The sequence below is a fragment of the Rhinolophus sinicus genome, linkage group LG15 (assembly GCF_036562045.2).
Source record: "Rhinolophus sinicus isolate RSC01 linkage group LG15, ASM3656204v1, whole genome shotgun sequence".
NCBI lineage: Eukaryota > Metazoa > Chordata > Mammalia > Chiroptera > Rhinolophidae > Rhinolophus > Rhinolophus sinicus.
In genome coordinates, this window is record NC_133764.1 from 32391610 (window position 1) to 32414420 (window position 22811).

The window sequence follows — 22811 nt, forward strand, 5'->3', positions numbered from 1 at the left end:
ATTATGGCTTTACAACTAAAAGTATAGACAGAAATACTGTAACGACCCATTGGGGGGGGGGGGAAGCTGCTGAAAGGTAACTTCAATAAATAATAAGCTCCTCAAGCATTGAAGTCTGATTAGTCATAAAAGCCTTGGGCTTTCTGATTTGTAATGTTTTTCTTCTACTGATTGCTGCCTTTCGATTTGCAATCTGAACTGTTGCTATGGAGTAAATAACATCTGTTACAGCCCAAGCCTTCAGGTTTCCATGTCACTCGTGGAAGGAGCAGAGGCTGAGATAATGCAGCCTGTCTGCTGGGAAGTTCCAGAACTGCATGCCCAGGGCTTAACCAGAACTACGCCTTATTTATAAACTCTTTAAGCTTTTCTTTATATGAAAAAGCGCCCCCCCTTCTTTTATTTTCCTATGAGCCTTGAAATAATTCTGAGAATTCAGAGGGAGCTAGGGGGCAATATACCGAGGTTCTGAAAGCCCATAATCCTGATGCTAGAACCCCAACTGGCTACTTATTAGCCAGATAACCTTCCCAAGTTACTCAGCTTCTCTCTGCCTAAGCTTTTTCCTAAGCATTTACTAATACCTGCCACTCAGATATTATCTAATCTCATTCGATATAGTACCCGGAGCATAGAACCGAAATGGAGACAATTGTTATTCACTCCATTTGAGAGAGGAGGGAAACTCTGATTCAGAAAGTCACATGGGTTAAGAGCTAAGCTCAGAGTAATGTCTCCAATGCCTAACTCCAAGGAATACACCTCTTGTCCTCAGGTTTGAGAAAATACAAGCCAATTGCAGTTTTGTAATGAGGAAAGTGGAATACTGTCACAATATCAGAGGTAGTTCTGGCAATTTATATACCTGCTCTGATCTGCTTCTGGTAATGGTTTTCTGAGCAGTAGTGTTCAGCTTTCAGGCACCCACATCCCATCCCTGGGCCTCGCCCCTCTGATGAGCCCAATCTCTGCCGGCCAGGATGCTGCTGAAGTCAGGGTAGACATGTTGGGATGGGGCTTGCCCGAGGGATACTGAGGTTCAAGAAGAGAGTTAGAGCCAGGGACATTCTTTTGTGTATCCATAGTTTAATAAAGACACAGCAGTCATTTCACGCCGTGATCTTTTACAAGCCCACCAGCTGCCTCTGTCATTGTCATAGTGGCTGCTTCAGATCAGCTAAGGCACAGTTCCTGTTTTGTCCCAGTGTAAGCTTCAGGTGGGAACTACTGACATGCACAGGGCTCTGTCACAATGTTACCTGATTTGATCTCATCCTTACCCTTCTCCAGGGGATGGGGAGCAAAGAGGTCAAATGACTGGTCTGAATTCACTTGGGGAGGTGGTAAAGACGAGATTCAAACGGACATCAGGCTGACTTCAAAAGTCAAATCTAAGTGATTAAAGGCCCATTTTGTTGGCATTATGTAAGTAATATCTCTGGAATGATGGGTTGTGATAAGAACCTGCTAGGCCCCTCCTGGGACTAAGGTCATCAAAACCTTCAAAAGGTGGTATGTCCAACCTCACAGTGGGATGCAGGGACACCCTGGAATACAAGACTAACCGATCTAGAAGTGTCTCCTGCCTTTGGGAACTCCCTGTCAGCCATTAGCTTGGGTTTCCCCTAAATTTTCACAGAGAAAATTCATAATCCAGCGTGAGGGTCTTTTTTTTTTTTTTTTTTTTTTTTTTTAAGTTTTGGACATACAGAGAAATGCAAAATTAAAATGAAAACAGATCAGCTAAAATTGAACAAAGGCACAGATACAAAAACATGGGTCAGTATGATCTTTCCTATTGGCATGACAACATGGCTCATAATTTTAAAAAAAAATAGAAGTCTCAAGTTTTAATGAGAAGATGAGGTCTTTCGGACGCTGTTTATTTGTAATCCTCTTGGACAGTCTTTCACCACTGTTCATCTCATAAAATTGGGGTAAGTGCTATTTATTGGTTAATGAAAAATAACATCATCTAAAACCTTTGCAAAGAGACCTTCAGAGTTGTGTAGTTCAGCCACCTAAATACTCAGGAAACTCTTCCATGTAATGTTCAAGTTCACCATCCAGGTTCTGAGTAAAGACTGCCCATCTTCACTGGACTGGTAGTGATACTGACGATGAAAACATTCTTCTGGATACAGATACAGAGAGGTGGATTGAGTATCTACCTCTCTGTAAATCCCACACACAGCCTGAGTGCAGCCTCTGTAACATCGCACAGCTGGGCCCCTTTTCTACTGCATGAAATATACAGGGGTACGTGTCCCATCTCTGCACTCAGGGGTGTGACATACTTGGAGCAACATCGTGTTTTATCTCAACACATCCCGATCGTGGTACAGGAAATACACTTGAACTATATTGAGTTTTGAATACCTGAGTGTATATTTCCTTTAATATTTTCTTCTTCCTGTTCTGTCTTCAGCTCCACTTTCTCACCGTTATCATGACTTCTCTTAGAAAGCAAGAACATTACACTTTAGATAGACAATATCTCCAATTAAATGAACTTTTCCCACTTTCACTGGAAACTCTGTGTGGATAAGAAACTCCTTGTGTTGAATCTTTTCCTTGATGGTCTGGGAAAGATACATTCTTAAGTTCACTTGCCACCCCTCCCTTTCTCACAGCTGCTCATCTTGGCTGCCCTTCTGGGCTTGAGACCGGTCAGTTTATGGCAAATCAATTGCCTCAGTTCCCTGCTGTGAGTTTCTCCGAACCGTAAAGCTAAGGGCATTTGACCCCACACACAGGCCCCTTGGCTCCTGGTTGGGTCAATCCGTAGAGCACTGAAGTGGCTCTAAAACACATCTCAGTCCCAGGGACTGGGTTTCCTCTTTTCTCCTGAGATCAGGTCTCAAGACCCACCTTATCCCGATTCTGCGCAGCAACTCTTCTCATTAAGGCTTAAAACTTTAGTTATGGAATGAGATGAATTTCTTGTTGTCCTTTTCCCCCGAACATTTACTACCTATTGTTGCCCTGGATAAATCTACCAAACTAGTTAAGCTTCAATTCTTCATCCTTAAAATGGAGATGATATTGATACCTGGTTTTCAGGCTTTGGAGGGAAAATAAACACACTCATGGGTGTCAAGAGCCTGGCACTTGAGAAGTGTTTCTTTTCAGGCTGATGATCGCATCCGACTCTTCTCCTCACTCAATCTGGAGTCCGTGTCCTGATTCGCCCCTGCACTGCTAGGTCCAGTTACTTTTGGCCGTATGTCTTTGATGTGCAATGCCTGGCTGCCTGAACACATGTTATCTGCTCTCCTTTCTCCTAAGCTCCCAGCTCTGTGTTCCCCTTCCTTCTTGTCCCTTGGCCTCTCACTGAGTAGCTGGTAAGCTGATTTGTTAGAACCCATCACTCTTTTCCTCTGCTCTGTCCTCCAGCAGCTTAACTGAACTCCCACCCTTCCACAGCCACCGCTAGACCTGCATCCAAGCACAGCAAACGCCCAACTCCAGGTCAATTCTAAATCCTTGGCTTTTGACCTTAGGAGTTCCATCATGACATTGCCTATGAATCCACATATACCTTCTTGCTAAATCAGTGCTCCCAGACATGGGATGACCCTTGCAACTCACTGGGCCCACATGCTGCAGGGCAAGAAGCTGTATTCCACAGCCAGCTGCAAGAGAGGCCTTAGCAATGACCTCCCAAGGCAGAAGGACTCTATACTGGCTATCCTCTGTCTGCAGTGTTGCCAGGTACCTCTCCAGAGTGCAAGGCCCTACTCCCGCCTAACAAAATCTCAACTCTAATGATCATACATTCTTTCCCCACGTGCAGTTTCTTCTCAAATGAAGACGGAAATGTGTGTCTCTCCACCCGAACCTTAGGTTGTTTTGTATTCTTTTATGAGAGGGTCAGATACAGCCACAAGAGGAGACGGTGTCAGGGCTCAGGAAAAAACAATGTTTATTATACACATAGGTCCTCGAGACAGGATGCTACATGAGACCATGTGGGAAAGACACCCGTGTAGACAGGAGGCAGAAGACAGAGTGAGGGGAAGGCCGAGGCCCAGCCTCTGTCAGGTTTTGCACAGGAAAGGCAAGGCAAGGCTGGATGTATAGCATAGGATGGGCTGGTTTGAATACTTGGGGTGGACTTTGGGCTAGAAGTGTGGTCCCTAGTTGCTCTGGAATGATTAAGGCAGAAGAATACGGCCTCCTTGGGTGTACAGGCAAAAAAATGGAGAAGGTATGGCTCTGGATTAGCTAATGTATCAAAAGCGTGCTCCAGGCTGGGTCCTTTGTTGTCTCTAAGATTCAGCCCTCTTAGAATAAGATCGGGCAGTCTCTCTGCAGCCAGAGGAGACCAGAATCACCATTATTATTACAGGAGAAGGCTGATTTCTGATCACAGCTAGAGTGTCCTGAGGAGAGCAAGCCAAATTTCTGTCTACCTCGGTGGAGATGGCCTTTGCCTCATTACAATGATTTGGTAAACAACCTAGAGCACCTGTGGAGGAGACGGGGATGCTGATTCTCTAATTCCCATATCAGGAACCACACTTACACACTCACACGCATATACACGCGTGTGCATGCGCTTGCGCACACACACTCACACACACACACACACACCTTCCTTTTCAGCACTGAGACTTTATGTTTAGGACTAATCCTTCCATAAGAGTCAAGCTTCTGGCTGCAGAAGTAATTAAAGCCAAAACGTCTACATTCTTTGGATCCAAGTAGTCAGAAGCTTTATCCTCAGGATGCTCTGTGACATCATCCACGCTCCATTGTTTTTCTTTTTGTGTTTGACACTTTAGCTTAATTCCAAAGGACATCTGAAGGCAACGAGCCTCCCTGCAGTCCACCCATTGGCTGCGTGATCTCACGATAGGAAGCCTTCTCCGCGAAAAGGCATCACCCAGTTAGCTCTCATTGGAAGTTTCCTTTGGCCTCTTTCCATGCTGACACTTCTTTAGATTCTTAATGTTTCTATCACGTGGGCTTTTGCTGGATGAGAGTCACTTGTGCTTGTGTACACTGGTAAGACCGTCAGGAGCTGATCTTATCAGTAGACTGGGTAGACCTATCTTGAGAAAGCTTGAAACCAACCACAGATGCCAAAACATCTCCCTGCAACTGGTGTTTAGAGTTACAGGCATAGCATATAATCTTAATTCTAGAAAATTGGGTTGGAGCTTTATATATAAAAGATATGCACATACAAGAGCATGACAGTAATCCTCATGCACCATGTATAATCCAGTTCCAGAAACCTGCATTCCAATCCCACTTCTTTCACTTTCCAACTTTGTGACATACAGTGAAGATTTCATTTCTCTTAAGACTTAGCTTGTGAATTTGCAAGATGTACACGATGTAATACAGCCTACTTTTCAGGATTGTTGTGAGGGTTAAGGGAGAGTGACATAGCTGTGGCCTTGAAAGAAGAGGTCCAGCTGGACAGAGGGGCAGATGTCACTAAAGGTGGAAGGTGGGAGCACACAGAGGAATCTCGATGAGCGTAACAAATTTCCTATGAGCTGGACCTTCCAGGTTGCACCACACTGACCTACGTGGTGATTCTTTCTGACTTCCTGGCCATCACTATTTAGATAGCGGAGATTCTAATTAGTGCTGTTCTATTGAACTGATAGTCAAATCTCCTTGGGGAAAAGGACTGGGGAAATATGCCCACAGATGGGCGAGGTCACAAATCCCACTGTGTTGCTTCCACGCAAAGACCATTCTTTGCTTCAAATGACAAGAATAGAGGCCATGAGCAGCCCAGCGGGGGGCAGGAAGTGGAGACCTGCTTTGCTTAATGGCACAGACATATATTGTATTTTCACGCTTAGGCAACCCTGGGACCAAGAACTCAAGAACCAAGTGGAAATTCTAGGTTGGAGGTGCAGGGAAGGAAGGAGTGGAGGCTTATACTTTGGTGTTCACAAGATTTTGGTGCCATTTAGCCAAATCTGAGTGACTAACAGGCCAAATATTCCCTTAGCCTATTATGTCTCCTCTCTTAGATGTTTGTGGATATAGAAGCTGGTATGAGATATTCACGAATTGTTGAAAATCTCATTGAGGATTGGTTTCTCATGTTTTCCAATGACGGCATCCCATCTATCTTTCTACAGAGAGATTCCATGAGATTTGGGAGTTCAGATGCTGATGAGGTTTACATTTTTCAGCTAAAAGCCAATACTTCTTCCTCTAGTCCTGAGCTCTATGAATGGAAAAAGCTATTTTAGTTCATAGCATATTCTTTCCATTAAGATTTTTAACTTCTGTAGTACTGCCAAGGCTCTCTGTTGAATGAATTCTTCATGTTATCTGCCCTACATGGGTGCAAAGTGGCATTTTGATTAAGTTGGGGGGGGAAGGTAATTTTATTACCAAAGAAAACATTTCTCTCCATCCTCTCCTCTAGTCAGCCTGAAATAAAAAGGGAGGCCATGCTGCCTACAGTTACAATTATGAATAATTTTTAATAAAATCAGTCGCTAAAGATTGTTGAATTTTCAAAATATATTGGAAATCTCTCTCCATAGTGCTACGTTCTTGGCTAAGAATGAATTTTGATTTGGATGTGGGCAATCTTTTGTTCCAGCAAAGCACCAAATTTCCATAGGCAGATTATCTGCTGGATGAATTAGCCCAAGGAATTAAAAATAACAACTCCTAAACTGCCTTTTGCTCCACTACCCACAAGGATCCCTTTGATTACATCCTGCCTGTCTGACAGCTTGAATTCAGGGAACAGAAAACCATTTTAATGGCCAGCAAACGTACAGAAATGGGACTTTCTTTCCAAAGCAAATGATTTATCCCAAGCCAAATACAAATCAGTGTTCTCCCCACTTTCCTCCTGTGGCTTATCTAGGGCACCATCTTCCTTCATCAGCCTAGAAAATCGAGAATTAACCACAAAAGCAGAATGCTGGGGAAGCACCTTTACGTGCTGGGGAAACATCTCACACTCAACCACCTTTATTTTGGACCTGCGTCATGACACGTTGATGTTCTCCTGCCATAGAGCATGTGCCCTCAGCAGGCTGTCTTGACAGAATGTCTGTGTTGTACTTGGCATTGCAAGCTTGAGCTCTCAAGGGTGGGAGCATCCTCACAATGCCTCAGACATATTTAAGTGTTGATTGAATTGAAGAATACACAGAGGCTATTTCCATGATCTTTTCCAGCTCATCACATGCGTTGGTATATTGAGCTAAATGATAAGAGTCTCCTTCTGTGAAGGTTGAAACATTTTACCATGAGGTTTAAGAGAAAAAGGCCCCGTTCTGTCCCACCCTAAACTCCCCACTGTCCATCACAAAGAATAGTCCAACCTAAGAAATGCTGGGAACCGTATCACTTCTCACTGGAAGAGAACTGTTACCAACTCTCATAGGGCAGGGACTCAAACCTTCCAACTCAGGCAGGATGGTTCATTTTCTTGTGTAGGACTCAGAGATATAGTGGGAGAGAAAGTACAGAAAATGAACTGCATGGAAATTCACAAGTCTATCTAATACACTCACTCCTGTCGGCTATCTAACTTTTCTGTTATCTGTATTAAGTGGCGATGCTTTTCTGCCAAGTGCCCTTGAGAGCCGGTGCAGGCTAATAGGAAGCTAATCTCATGTGAGGGGCAGCCTCAGGTGTTGTCTCAGCAGGCCAGCTGCATCTTCCCAGGGTGATCTTCTGTATTTGAAGGACTTCTCAATTTCTTTGTCTCCATAAGGGAAAATGGGAACTGAGCTATCAGCCAATACCATTGCTTTATTTTCCTCCCCAATAAAGCTGTCCTGAGTTTTCATTTTGACAGCTTAATGCAGAAACTCAATCATTTAAAGATCAAAGAAGCTGTAGACCTAGCCAGGAGGTCCCTATCTACTAGCAAATCACATTTGTGAGTTCAATGATTCTCTGCAGATTGAATAGTCTAACAAATAGATGCCCTGTAAATTGCCAAAGAGGACAATTCTCAGGTAGTTCTCACAAAAGGGGAAAATGGCAACAGAGAGATAGGATTTGGTTTTCTCTTGGAATACCAAACTTGGAGAAGGTCAAAAGCCACGGCACATGTGCTTTCCATAAATTACATTTATTTTGGAATGAACAGTTAGTTAGATTCAACCAAAACAGCTCCCAAACCAGACTGTATAGGAGCTATTAAAGGTCAGTCATAGGTAAACTGGCATTTAGAAAGCAAAGTGGGGGACTGGTACAAAATGACTTCTGTTCGTAATGATACATGTGCTTTTTCTGTGCAGCTCTGTCATATCTCCCTGAAGGTGCTGTCAAGGCAAGTAGGTGCCAGAAGGGAACTTTCAAACAAGTCTGGGAAATTGGCAATCTAATAATCTATGGTGGGGAAAAAAAGGCAGATTCTCTCTCTCTCTTCTCCGTTCCCCCCCCCCCCCACACACACACAATTTGGATCCATATTTGAATAAACTGTAGTCACAGCTGTAAGCAGTGCAAGTACATATGTATTAAATACCGGTTACTCCGAAAGGAGGTTTGGGAACACAGCTTTCTTTAACCCTCCCTGCAGTTTCCGATGGACAATTGGAGGCTCAAAGAGGTTGAGTAACTTAGGCAGAAGTGCAGTTAGTCTTACTAGTGAGCAAGCAAGCATCTGAACTCAGTGCCATGTCTGTGAGAACCCAGTGTCTCAATTCTTGAAACTGTGAGAGAGTAGATTTCCATCTTCAGGATGTATAAGAATCAACACAGACAATAGTTTAGTAGTTATCAGAGGGTAAGGGGGGTGGTAGATGAGGGTAAAGGGGATCAAATATATGGTGATGGAAGGAGAACTGACTCTGGGTGGTGAACACACAATGTGATTTATAGATGTAATACAGAATTGTATACCTGAAATCTATGTAACTTTACTAACAATTGTCACACCAATAAACTTCAATTAAAAATAATCAACTAGGGGCAAGGAAATCAGAGTGGTTGGGGTGAAACCCAAGGGTCTGTCTGTAGGTGCAACATGCTCCCCTAAGATTTCGGAAGCAGGTTGTTAGTAGGCTACCCTTTGAACAGTGCTAACGTACTACACTGCTTGTAGGGGTATCTGAATGAGGTTTGGAGTTCATCGATATGAATTATTAAGAACTGGCTAGGGCAGATCTGCATCATGAATATCTAATTGTCCTCCTCAAAAGCATCCATTTCAAAGGACCATTTCCTCCGGTCTTAAACGTCTATTAACATAGACCTTAAAGTTGCAAAATAGCAGTTTTTAACATTTTTCTTTCCAAAGTTATTGAAAATATTAAGATAAAAGAAAGATTCCTAAGACAGACTTTGGTATACCAAGCCAAGAAATGAAGGTATTAGCAGTTTAATAGGTTTTGGAATGGGCAAGGGAGGAAAGGGGGCACTGAGAGGGGAGAATTGTATTTGATGCCTGTTTAATTTTAACTCTGCTTTATGTACCCCTGATTTGTTCCCAACTGCTTTCATGATTTCTCCAATTGGTCTCCAGTGGCCAAATCAGACCCTACTCCCTCTCCCCCTCCTTCCTTGTTTTAAAGAGATCTGGTTTTACTTAGATGAATTAAATGTCACTATATTTGTTTCTGTGAATTGTTCCAGCAAAAATTACAGCATCAATGTCTGACTTTAAACGTCTGTAAGACTGTCTGCCTCTCTAGGCTATTTATAGTTGCCTTTTAAACACTCTAATAAATGCTTTTAAATTGCTATGGGTTTGCTTTCCCTTCATGCAGCCTTAGAATTGGTCCACTCCAACAGTACTGGCTGAAAAGACCTGTTTCCTTTTTTTGCAAAACTAATGCATGTTCATTGCAAAATTTTAGAAAATATGAATAAGTGAACAGAAGAAAAAGGAAGAGAAAAAAAAATCATAACAAACAGAGGAGGCCACAAATAATATTTTGTTATACGTCATTCTGTCTTTTCTCCATGCTTATATTTAGTGAAACTTAAAAAAATAATATCGTACAAGCTATTTTATTTTTTTCCATGAAACAATATGTTTTCATTTTTCCTGTCATTCTTTTACTCCATCGCTTTTACTGGCTACATTAAAAGTAATGAGTAATGATATGAGTGTACCGTTACCTATAAAACAATCCCACATTTATTAGCTGGCCAGGCCGTAGCAAACATTTGCTACTACAAATAGTCCTACAAATTAACTATGTCTCTATGCTCATCCCTGATCCTTTCTGTAGGGTAAATTGCTACAAGTGGAATTGCTGAATTGGAGGCTGTACCAAATTTATAGACGATTGTCACTATAAGAGCCAATATATCTCCAGAAATCGTTCAAATTAAATCTATATACATTATATTTGAATATATTTCCAAAATGACAATGTAACCACGTGCATCAGTGTAAGGAGAACCACATTGCTAATAATTCAATCATTAACAAATTTTATTAAATACTTTTTAGTGCCACGCCCACTTTTTTTTTTTCAACTACGATTTCCAGAGTTCTCCAGTGTAGTTACATGCAGTCATCATACTGAACTCTACAGTTCTAGGCGAGCTTATAAGCAAAAGTAGTAAGTATTACTTTAAAAAACAAAGCAAAAACACAAAAACTATGTATGAACTGGCAGCTTGGACAGGGGAGAGGCAAGGTGAATGGAAGGAACTGGAAGCTGGTGTTTGGAGAACTGCCAACATTGATGTTTTTACAGTTTTCACAATGCTGATTCTCTTGCGAGGACTAAAATCTCCTTGAGAATATTGTATTGCTCAATTGGTATTGTTCAATGATTTATTAATTAATTCCTTCAAAATATAATTAATGAGTGCTTACATGCCACATATTGCTCTAGCTGCTGGGGATACAGTGCTACGTAAGACAAACCTTTTCTTCTGGAGCTTACAATCTATTCCATGGGGCAAGCCAGACCACAAACAAGGAATTCAATCAGTAGCGGTATTTTAAAATGAATAAATCATGTTAATGAGACAGAAAACAATGGTGTGGGGGAGGGTTTTAGTTAATAAATCCTCTCCAGACAAGGCCTCTTTTAAAAAGGTGACATTAAAGGTGAGATTTCAGGGCTGCTAAGAGGCCCTGCAGGTAGGAAAGGAAGTGCAAAGGCCCTGGGGCAGGCACACCCTTGTGTGTCAGAGTGGAATTTGGCAAACTTTTCCTTTAAAGAGCCACATAGTAAATATGTTTGGCTTTGTGAACCATGTGTGGTCTCTGTTGTAAGTACTTGAGTCTGCAGTGATAGATAGTGTGAGAGTAAGTAGCCACGGACACTATATAAACAGTCTGAATGCGTTTAAATAAAACTATTTATTTAAGCAAACAAAAGCAAACAGTGAACCAGACTGCCCTTTAGGCTATAGTTTTCTGACCCCTGTGTTAGTGAAAAAGGCAGATGCAGGGATGCTAGAGAGTGAACAGTGAGAAGGAGAATAGGAGGTACGTAGCAGAGACGGGCCGAGGGAGGTCAGATGTAGACCATCTGTATAAAATACAGATTATGCAATTTACTCTAATGGCAATGGAAAGATACTGGAGGGTTTGAAGCAGGGGAGTGACATGTTTTGATTTTCTTTTTAAAAGGAGTAGATTCAAGTACAGGGAGGGCAGAAAGAGAAGATCTCCTATGAAGCTGCTGTGGTCCTTTGAAGACATGGGGGTTTTGACTATGATGAAACGTGATTAGCTCTCAGCTCTCCTTGGAAGTCGAACCAACAGGACTTGCTGCCAGTTTACAGGACGGAAGTTAAAGGAGAGTGATTAGGTCATAGTCTTGCAAATTGGAGATATTTTACACATGTAAATTAAACTTTCTTGTAACTCAATTTTTTTCTATTTCAAGCAATAAAAACTACCCCTGGTTAGAACAAGCAAAATAAAATATTATTGAAAAGATATCAGGTAGCTTACAGTCAGTATCAAAGGACGTACTATGAAGAATCTGATTTGAGCAGAAATGAGGCAAAGCAAAATGGAAATCTTATCTCAGGGCAGTCTCTCTAGAAGCTGTGACTTGTGTCCTGGGGAAGGCGGGGACCTAGATGCACCATCACACCCTGCCCTCTTGACTGCTTGTACTTGCCTGGAATAATAGGATTCGGCACCCTTGTGTGGCTTCCTCAAGATTCAGAGTGTTGTTCCTGGACCTCTGATTGGCCACACCAAGGTCACGTGACCTTATTCCAGGTGCAGGGTGAAGAAACACTAGTGAGAGGTGGCTCTGCCACCTCCACTGGCATCATCCTAGCCCCAGACACCATCATCTCTTACCTGGTCATTGAAATACCTTCCTGGCTTATCTCCCCACGTCTGCTTTACAATTTCTCCAACCAGTTTTCCACTGGACAGCTACAGTGATCTTTTAAAAACGCAGCCTTATCAGCCTGTGCCCTTGGTGAAGGTACTTCATTTGCTTTCACGACTCTTGGGAGAAAGACCCAAGTCTATAGTTCTACCCACTAGGTCATTTATGTTGTGCCTCTGTCTCTCTTTCTGGGATCAACTCCCCCACCTGTCCCCCCTCTGCCTCAGTTTCACTTCTTTGGAAAGCGTGTCCTGCGCATGTTCGAAGCACAGAGCCTTCGGAAATGCTATTCCTCTGCCTGGAAAAGTCTTTTTCTTTCTTCTTTTTTAACTGACTGGTATTCACCTTACAGACTGTAGTTCAGATACCCATCCCTCTCAGACGACATAAGAACCCAGTAGTATAAGCTATTGCAAGAAACAGAGGAGAAATATTTGCTCAAAGTAGGGATTAAAGGAGAACTCTCAGGCGCTAGCCGTTGCACTCTTTTTATATTGTCATTTATTCCTTACAAAAACCTTTTGAGATGTCAACTATTGTCCCTATGTTTTAAATAAACTCAAAGAAGCCTAAAAGTACAGGGGGTGTCAAAAAAAAAATGTGTACAAGTGGACACTTTGGTCAACGTTGCTCAAGCAGTAGTTCGCCGTGATCAGAAATGTCTGGACACTGATGGGAACCACTTTGAGCATCTCTTGTCATTGCAGAAGTCAGACGTGACTTGTATTTATCTTCTGTTATCGGTATACATCAAGTATTATAATTTTAATACCGTTTTCTTTCTTAACATGTGTATACATTTTTTGGCACCCTCTGTATTTGTCAGATGCTGATAGCACACACGTACATCTAAGATGTGGTGGGAGCATAACTAGAATCCTGTCCAAGTCTCTGATCTCCATAGTCCTGCCCTTGAACAGGGAAACCGTTGGACCAGACGGAGTGTGGACTGTAGCCTAAGGTCGCAGGAGAAGGGATGTTTACATTTCGGGTTAGAATAACCACTCTGGATAAAAGTGGCAAGAGAAGAGTTAGAAGGCTGTTACATAAACCGGTGAAACCCGGTTTTTCACCAGATCAGGAGAGAATTCAGTGATAAAATGCAGATGAGTTCCTGTAATGATAAGTCCTGTGAGAACCAGGCCTTCAAATTAGCTTAGAACAGAGGATGCAGCAGCCAAATTACACCTATAAATAGTGAGCACCCGAACAACCAGATAGTGAGGTGCCTCAAGCAAACAAAAATAGGATGGAGAACAAGGCCCGCGTTGATAACATTTTGCCTAAGGTTAGAGCCAGGAAAAGTAAGGAGGTGCTCTCAGCCTGACCGGTCAGGTCCTGGATTAAACTTTCCCCACCTTTGTTCAATGGCACCCTCCGTTTTCCCTATTAGTACTTCATTCTCCTTTCTCCTTGGTACTTACTCCTCTCAGCGCTTATCTCATTTTATTTTCATGTTTATCCATGCCCAACTTGCAAATGCAAATTCCACACAGGTGGCACTCTGTTCACTAACTCGTAAAACCGGGTGGGTCTGGCACACAATACGAGCTCAATTAAAATAAAATAAAAAGAATAAAACTAAACAAGAATATAAACCATCAGTAACAAATTCTCCATGGGAGAATTTTAGAGACCACTGGAGGAAGCACTTTCCTGGCACAACAAGGGGATACTGAACTGGTTTCTCGAAGGGACATAAGATCTCATGAAATCCAATTTGTGCACCAACCCACTTTCCGCTCCAGGTAAACTGTCGGCTGGGGCTGGCATGCCACCCAGAGCAGGATGGGCAGGCTGATTGTCAAGATAAGAACCAGAGGAAGCTTCAGAGCCACCTTCATAAAACGTACACCTACCACTTCGGACAAAGAATAAGCATCATAACGTTGAAGTCAGAAACGTCCAAACAAACCTGTAGAGAATTTTTATAAGAGTTGAGCCAAACTGACGACGTATGTCAGGGAACAAGATCTCAGATGCTCCAGAGAATAAGTTTTGCAGCCTCCTTTATGCATTTGAAATGAAGGAGGGGACAGAAGGAAAGCTGGAGAAAGCCCAAGGGGGCCTGGATTACAGGATAGTTAACAAGACTGTGTACTCTCTTGAGGGTTAAGACTCCCTTTGAAGGGTTTTACTTCTGGTATTTCAAAGGTGTGTTAACCTAGACGCACAGAAACAGGACAGGGCTGCTTGAGGCAAAGAGAAGCTTTTTAGCAAATAAGTTATTTGACTGAGGCGTGATACCCACCATGACCTGCTCAGTTAGGCATTTATGATCAGATCGCCCTGTGAGGTTACTTTCCATAGGACCCTTTTTTCCCTCCACCCATAGTTACCTTGTGAATTTCTTTAACTTGTTAAATGTTCCAAGCTTGTCAGCCTTGTTTCCTTTAGGTTGGTCGCTCAGAGTAAATAGCAATACAATTCTTAAAGTAGAAGTGTGTGTGTGTGTGTGTGTGTGTGCATGTGTGTGCGTGTGTATTGAAAACAAGGACTAGGGGATCTCCCATTTGTTAACAGTTGTGAAAAGGAAAGGAACCCCTGGGGGTTGGAGGCATGACAGAGGAGGAGCTCAGGTGGCTCTGTGGCAGGAAACAGTGAGTGGCACCGTCCCTGAACTTAAAATATCTACTGGGGACCACATATGGTCTGCCCTGATGTCATGCAGTGGAAAGCCTTCTGAGGGGGTTAAAACGGATGCTCTGATATTTTACAGGGGGAAACTGAGTCCTCATGGGATTCAGATTTCAGTAATAATTATTCAACAGCTGCTATGAGTGCGGCAGAGTGAAAGATCTGATCACATTCAAAGCACAGTAACTCTGTGACATAGGTATTATTCCCATATTGTGGATGGGACACAGAGGTTCATGGACAAGATGCTTACACAAGCCACTCAGGACATTCAGGACAGACCCGGAACTGGAGTCTGCTTCCCAACTCAGGGTTCTGTACAATACAAAAAAAAACAAAAAAAACAACAACAACAAAAAAACACCCATTTTATTGCAGACTGTTTCTTATTGAGGTAATTTGATTTTTAAACCAGAATAATTTGGGATTATAATCTGTGTTACTTTGGTACTAGTTTGACATCCAGAAAATGAAGAAACATAATCCCTGGCTCCAGGTTTCTTCTGCTTTTAAAACACAGCATCATTTTGGGTGAGGCAGGGTTTACAATTAGAGTGTAGCTATGACTTAAGAAAAGGTGGGCTAGAAAGAAAAGCTCCAGAAAAAAGTTCTAGCAACTTGAGATGTCTGCTTCTCCTTCCTAGCACCAACTTTCAGTTTAGTTGTTTTCCCATAACACGGTATATATAACTCCTTTCCTATCATCACTGACACACAACTGTTTTAAAAAATTGATTCAGAAGGAGACATTGTCAGGTTGTATCACGAAAAGTAAAGCCCATGGTCATTGAGAAGTTAGACTAGGGCTGGGAGGGAGAAGAGGACACAGAGGGGACAAAAGCTGTAAGTCCAGCCATGGCCTGCTCTGGGGATGATAATAGCAGCTGAGAAGGAAACATGACACGGCCATGATTTGTCAACACAGGACAAACTGCTTGAAATGGGGGAGACTGGGAGTATTCGGAGAAGTCCGGACAGTACGTAACAGGTGTGGCTGAAGCAGGCCTTCATTGGCTCCAGGAAGAACTCCACCTAAGTATGTCCCAAGGTCTTAGGTGGCTTCCAGGCACGCTATGCCTCAGGCATAATTCCCAGGCAACCAGTTGTAGGATGAATTTTGAGCAAAATAACCTAACTTGTTTGGGTTCTGTGCTAACTCATGAAACCCCTCTTCCTTTCCTCCCTGGCAACCAGATCCCACCCCCCACATGCCATCTGACTACACCTCCTCTCACTGACCCTCCTGGCCCCCACCCCACACGTCACCCAAGCCTGTCTTCAAAAACAATGACCTGTACTTGGAATTTAGGCCACCTTTTCTAGTTTCCACCCCACCAGTTCTCAAGTTTCCAGTAAAATTTATCTTATCTAATAGTTGCCAGGAAAGTAACTTGATTACTGACAAGTTCATCTAAGTCATTTACATGATAAAAAAGGAACCTGTTAATCTGAAAGGCCATGGGCATTAATAAATGAATTTTACCAGAGATTTTAGACCATTTATTTGTGGTTATTATTACTCTATTGATACTAAGTAGATATAGAGACAAGACCTGATTTTATTATCAAAGTGACACAGGATAACCATTGTGTTGTAGCCTCAACATGCTAATGAAACGCTTAAGCTTGATGTACAAGAGCAGCCTTGCTCGGGAAATAGCTGAATTTGAGAGGCTATGGCAAAGTGGCAGAGGAATCGCTTGAACACTGTTGAGTCCGACGGAGGCACTTTTGCAAATGGAGAAATGGAGACAGACACGCAGGACATTGTCTGTTTTCTGGGAAACATTCCCCGTGATGTGTATCACCCGCTCGAAATAAGATGAATCAGTAAAGAGTTCTCCTGGAATGCATACAAAGATCTAGAAAACTGAGGACGAAAAGCAGATCTCACTGGTCGAAGTAGATTAAGGAACGTTTTTGAATTGGCTGAACTTAATACCAGGAGGAAGGGCTGAGAAAAAAGTTGTTGTCAGGACTGGGTCGGCTGAGCCCTCTGGGTACCTCTCGCTGGGGTATCTCTGTGGGATGGCGTGAACTGGGTCGTCTGGGCAGTGCTCTCCTAAGTGTCTCTGCACATTATAATGAGCTTTCGTGGCATTCCCAGGGAACAGCCAGCATCCCAGCCGTGCACTGCCTCTTACTCCAGCCCCACTTAGAAAAGAACTCGATGTCATGGCAAAGAAATTGCAGTCCTCTTACCCCTCTGCCATTAATCACCTGGTGAAACAATTTTGGGCTGGTGCAGCAGGGGGACCTTACCCGATTCAGCTTTTCCTTCTGAACTTTATACTCCACTGTGTTGTAATTACCGTGATCAAATTTCCATTTTTAGTTTAAAAAAAAAGAACTTTGCAATCAATGAAACGGCCACCGTCAGTTTCTGGAGAGCAAGGAGCACAACATGCAAAAGGAAAATACAGAAATAGGGACAGTGCAAATGCTTTTTCGTGATGGAATTGATGGTGACAAGACGATTTTGAAAGCTTTAAGGCACTTTTTAAAACTGGGTTTGAATCCTGACAAACACAATTGTTAAATATAGACTGTCCAGTCAATCCACAAGCCTGCTCCTCTACTATTTAATGGCAAACGATTGGAAAAGTGCTCAAATTAACACAATATATGAAACAGGAGATTAATGAATATTTATTTTGCCTCGCCATTTTTGACCAGGGCCTCCATAAATGTCTTTGCTCATTGTGGAGCCCAAGCAATGGGTAAGACTAAATAAAATGAGTTTGGTTACAATCTATCATTTAGCTGAGAAACAATCTCCTTTTAGAAAATGCATCCTTTACATGGTTGGAGAATCAAAGACTAGATGAACAGTGTACGTACCTGTACAGAATCTGAAAGCTTTTTTCTGGAAACACTGAAATGATCGCAAGAATGAACCGCAGCCAAGGATATGGTGGGTTTGGGGCAGAATTCTCACAGCTGTGACTTGTATCCCTAAAATGGTTCCATTACTCAGAAATAGATTTTCTACACATTCAAATTTGCTCACTTGCTGCTTGTATTAATTGAAATGTCATACACCAATTAGCATACTGCTGAAGGTGTTTTAAAAATGGCTTGTTTATAAAAGTTGTTGGCACTACTGGAATTTAAAACCATGCCAACGGAATGCCATTGCAAATAAAAATCTTTTTTCTTTTGGCAGCAGAAAAGAGCAGAGTCACACAGTAGCTCTTGATTTATGAACTGTGCTTTCTTATTCTCAGACTCCCATGATGTGTGCAGTTCCCTTTAAGGAACTGGGTTGGAAGAGTTTAACAAGAAAACAAGCCTATCTCCAAATCTGCTTTTTAATTAGGAATCATATGGGCCTTTGATTATAACTGGTCCCATTCTCATGCCTTGAGTGATCAGGCGAAAGAGTGGCCTTCTCAGTCCTGAGCAACTACCATTCGGTGACAAATCAGACTGGAACCTCTGAGGAATGATGTATGTCGTGGACGAAATTTGTGGGAAGATTTTACATTTGACATTCCAGTGAGCGTTTTCTCAGCCCTGGGTCACATCCTGAAATTATACAACTGTCTCCCCCCAAACACAGTTGAAGTGCTGACAAAGGAGAGGATGTAACTACTCAAAGCAGATGGGGTGGAGGGAGGGTGAAGTGGCCAGGGTGGGGGAGGGTCCGGGGGTGGACAGAGAGAAACTCACACAGGCCTTGCAGGATTTTCTGGCCGTAAGCAGCGTGTCCGTCTTCACAGTGGTCCACCAAACAAAGTGTTTATTGTAAAGTGGGCCTGATCCCCGGAGAATAAGAAAAATGATTCCTTTTGACTGGAGGGAAATTAACTCTTTCCTCCCTTTAGCAGCCAGGGTAAGGCGCTAAATAAGTACTTAGTGATCAATTTCCTTGGTTGGTTTCAAGAGGGGGTGGGTCTCAATGTCAGGAACAGTAATTACGTCTACTCTATTTTTCAGTGCAACAGGGTGGCAGGATCCTCGAGTCTGAAGTGGTCCCTTCTTCTTACACTCACTTCCCCTATCTAGCACAGGTAAACTATGTGGAAAACATGTTGTAAGATTTACCAAACCATTAAAATTGGGCTGCAGTGACTTCTTAATGTAGCATAGAAATAACTAAACACCACCTAACATTGGATTTTTAAAATGTACTTTCAGGCTTGAGCTGGGAAAACCATTGGCCTGTGTACCATGAATGCTACACATGCTAAGAACTGTGTGTGCTGCCTTAATTTTTTTTTTTTTTTTTTTAAAGACTGAATTGGGAGGAAGAAAAATGACTTTTCCTTGGCATGGCTGTGAAAGCATCAGGGATACTAAAAAGCTGGAGGCGGGGTGGGGGGGGCGTGTTGTCCATTGGAATATGCTCCCTTTAAGAGGGAAATAAGATTAGCAACTTTGGCAAATTGTCTGCCTCTATTCAGAGGGAAAGAGAAGAGCTTCCAGTGCCAAAAAAAAAAAAGGATGGATGTTATGAGACAAAGGCGCAAGCAATTTTATACCTTATTGAAAGCTGAACTGGGAGTGGTTTTAACTCCTCTGGGGTTAAGAAAGATTTTTTTCCCCTCTCTCCACTAAAGGTAGAGCTAGGGTAAAGGAGCTGAATCTGAAATAGTGTCCCTATCAGTTCTGCTTGGTCCTGGGAAGTATACAAGGAAGAAGAACCTCCGTGGAAGAGAGAGGAAGCCACAGGTGCTGAAGGTGAGGGACGGCCTATGATAGCAACCAGTCTGGAAATTACATTTTAACATGAAGGTAGAAACTGTTCATTGCCTCCTTCTTTTAAGGAAGACCATCAGATTTAAACAGAAAGCTTATAAGACTGCTAGACAAATATCTGACTTATGTTTTGCCTTTTTACATGATTGATTATTTTGTTTTCTAAATGCCCTCATGCTGGGAGAGTCGCCAAACTAAGACAATTTTATTTTATTTTATTTTTAATGTCAGTTCAGAAATGGTAGTGAGGCTTCATTTGGGATCAGCATAGTGTTTACTCAAGCCTTAGGCATTTATGAAAACGTTGTCTTCTCTACTTGCATATTGCGTTCCTATAATGACGGAGTTGAATTTTAAACTGCAATGTGTCATCGATATTGAGTCTCTCTCTATGGTTCAAATGAAGTCTTAGCTGTTTCATTTGGCATAACACTGCTTCAAATTTGGCAAATAGCTATACAGGTGGAAAACAACAGCTAAAGTGGGTTTGATTTTCTCTCTCTCAGGTTTTAACGGGAAACCCCACAGCAACAGAAGGCCACACACCCCCGAGCTGCACAAGTCACCTGGATGCCCAGGGCGCAGGAAAGAATGAGCTACTACGGCAGCAGCTATCCCATTGTGAACGTGGACGCCAAATACCCAGGCTACCCGCCCGAGCACGTCGTGGCTGAGAAGAGAAGGGCCAGGAGACGCCTGCTCCACAAGGATGGCAGCTGCAACGTGTACTTCAAGCACATCTTCGGGGAGTGGGGCAGCTACGTGGTGGACATCTTCACCACCCTCGTGGACACCAAGTGGCGCCATATGTTTGTGATCTTCTCTCTGTCCTACATCCTCTCCTGGTTGATCTTCGGCTCCATCTTTTGGCTCATAGCCTTTCACCACGGAGACCTGTTGAACAACCCAGACATCACGCCTTGCGTGGACAACGTCCATTCCTTCACCGGCGCGTTTCTCTTCTCGCTGGAGACGCAGACCACCATCGGCTACGGCTACCGCTGCGTCACGGAGGAGTGCTCGGTGGCCGTGCTCACCGTCATCCTCCAGTCCATCTTAAGCTGCATCATCAACACTTTCATCATCGGAGCCGCCCTGGCCAAAATGGCCACCGCTCGGAAGCGAGCGCAAACCATCCGCTTTAGCTATTTTGCGCTCATAGGCATGCGCGATGGGAAGCTGTGCCTCATGTGGCGCGTAGGGGACTTCCGACCAAACCACGTGGTCGAGGGCACAGTGCGAGCCCAGCTGCTCCGCTACACGGAGGACAGCGAAGGGCGCATGACAATGGCCTTCAAAGACCTCAAGTTGGTCAATGACCAGATTATCCTCGTCACACCAGTCACCATTGTTCATGAGATTGATCACGAGAGCCCTCTGTATGCCCTTGACCGGAAAGCCGTGGCCAAAGATAACTTTGAGATTTTGGTGACATTTATCTATACCGGCGATTCCACGGGGACTTCCCACCAGTCCAGAAGTTCCTACGTTCCCCGAGAAATTCTCTGGGGTCACAGGTTTAATGATGTGTTGGAAGTGAAGAGAAAGTACTACAAAGTGAACTGCTTAGAGTTTGAGGGAAGTGTCGAAGTGTATGCTCCCTTCTGCAGTGCCAAGCAACTGGATTGGAAAGACCAGCAGCTCCACAGCATGGAAAAAGCCCCGCCAGGCCGAGGAGCCTGCACGGGGGACACCAAGGTCAGAAGAAGGTCATTTAGTGCAGTTGCCATTGTCAGCAGCTGTGAAAGCCCGGAGGAGACCACCACCTCTGCCATGGACGAGTGTAAGGAAACACCTTATCAGAAAGCTCTCCTGACTCTAAATAGAATCTCTGTAGAATCCCAAATGTAGTCCCAAAGTGCAATTGCAAGGGCTACCACTCAATCATTTTACTATCTAGCCAATCACCTTAGGGCAAGTAGTTGTAAACAGGGCTTTAAAAGAATGTAATAGTTATGTTTGATGCTGATGGGAATAAGAAGAGCAGGTTAAACTTGATGGGAGATAATCTAAAAATCACTTAGTATCCAATTGTTTAAACTTTTTTTTTGCTAGCAATTTTTGTGTTAGGGATGCTATTAAGAGTCTAATTGATTAATATAAATTCCATCTGCTTTTATTATTCTGTATACTTGTATCTTTAATTGGAGGTGTAATATTCAATAATGGGGGAACAAGGTAGGATACTAGAATAAATAAAAATAGGAGAGCCAACCAGCATGAATAATAAACATTTTAATGTATCAGAATGGATAAGGGGTGGTTTCTCATAGAAACATCATATCACCTAACCAAGATATGCAAGGCATGCATTCAGTGAATTGTAATGTTGAAATAATGAACTGTGACATCGACTGGCCTGTTTGTGTCACTATGTTTGCCCCTCATAGTGTCTTGGTATCAGCAGGCAAGAGTTAGTGGCTGTAAGAAAGAGACAATGCCACCAATTCAGACAGTTCTTCCACAGCCGCTTGCCCGGTAATAATCAATGATAGGAGCTATTTTCTCTCTAAACCATAAGGCAGAAGGAAAGTTATATTATTATTCAGAGCAGTGTTTCTCTCTTAAGTGCCCTAGTTGGCTCCAGCAAATGGCTTTACATGGAAGAGCAGAAATGAGGCAATCCTGACCCTTGTAGTTTCTCTGACAAGGGGGCTTTTGATGCCCACCTTCCAGCTTCTCCAAGGACAAGATGAAGGAACAGGGTCACAGAGATGGGGTGACGGAATGGATAGCCGTGATAAACACTCTCACACTACGGAAGAAAACATGCCCACGTGTCCTGCAAGCTCTGGCTGGCTGCATAGGGATGGAAACTTTTCTAGGGGCATTTGGTGGGGGAGGGGAGGGGGGGGCGAGGGGAAAGATATTTATTTGTGCCCAGAAGCAGTTATGTATGCTACCTGTCTTGGTCATTTTATAAAACATAAATGACTTGAATTGTGGATTTTAAGAAACTCTTCCACTGAGCTTGGAACAATCATTTAAATTGAAGATTTTGTGAAATATAATGAAGGAGATTTTAATGCATATTATTAAATGGAGAAGCTAAGGGTTAGAGTTACTTACACCTGAGGAACTGCAATCCATCTGTATACTGTATTTCTGTGTTAGACGATGTTAATTATGATTACTTTAAGCACAAATTTGATCACTTGTGAGTGAAGTCACTTTAAGCTTTATAAATTGAAGTTATTAGCTACA

At 42.9% G+C, this 22811-nt stretch overlaps 1 protein-coding gene across 5 annotated transcripts in view; it reads left to right on the forward strand.

The window, feature by feature from the left end:
• KCNJ16 (potassium inwardly rectifying channel subfamily J member 16) overlaps positions 1 to 22811 on the forward strand; it is a 42379-nt gene extending 19568 nt beyond the window's left edge. For 2 of the 5 annotated variants that reach the window (XM_019740470.2, XM_019740469.2), the window contains exon 2: positions 20114 to 22811. In XM_019740470.2, coding sequence (XP_019596029.2) covers positions 20178 to 21458 — 1281 coding nt within the window. In that variant the 5' untranslated portion in view covers positions 20114 to 20177 and the 3' untranslated portion in view covers positions 21459 to 22811. Of the gene's footprint in view, positions 1 to 18845; positions 18920 to 19468; positions 19590 to 19619; positions 19644 to 20113 lie in introns of those variants that run through there. The other 3 variants (XM_019740471.2, XM_074319594.1, XM_074319595.1) reach the window with 3 other exon arrangements.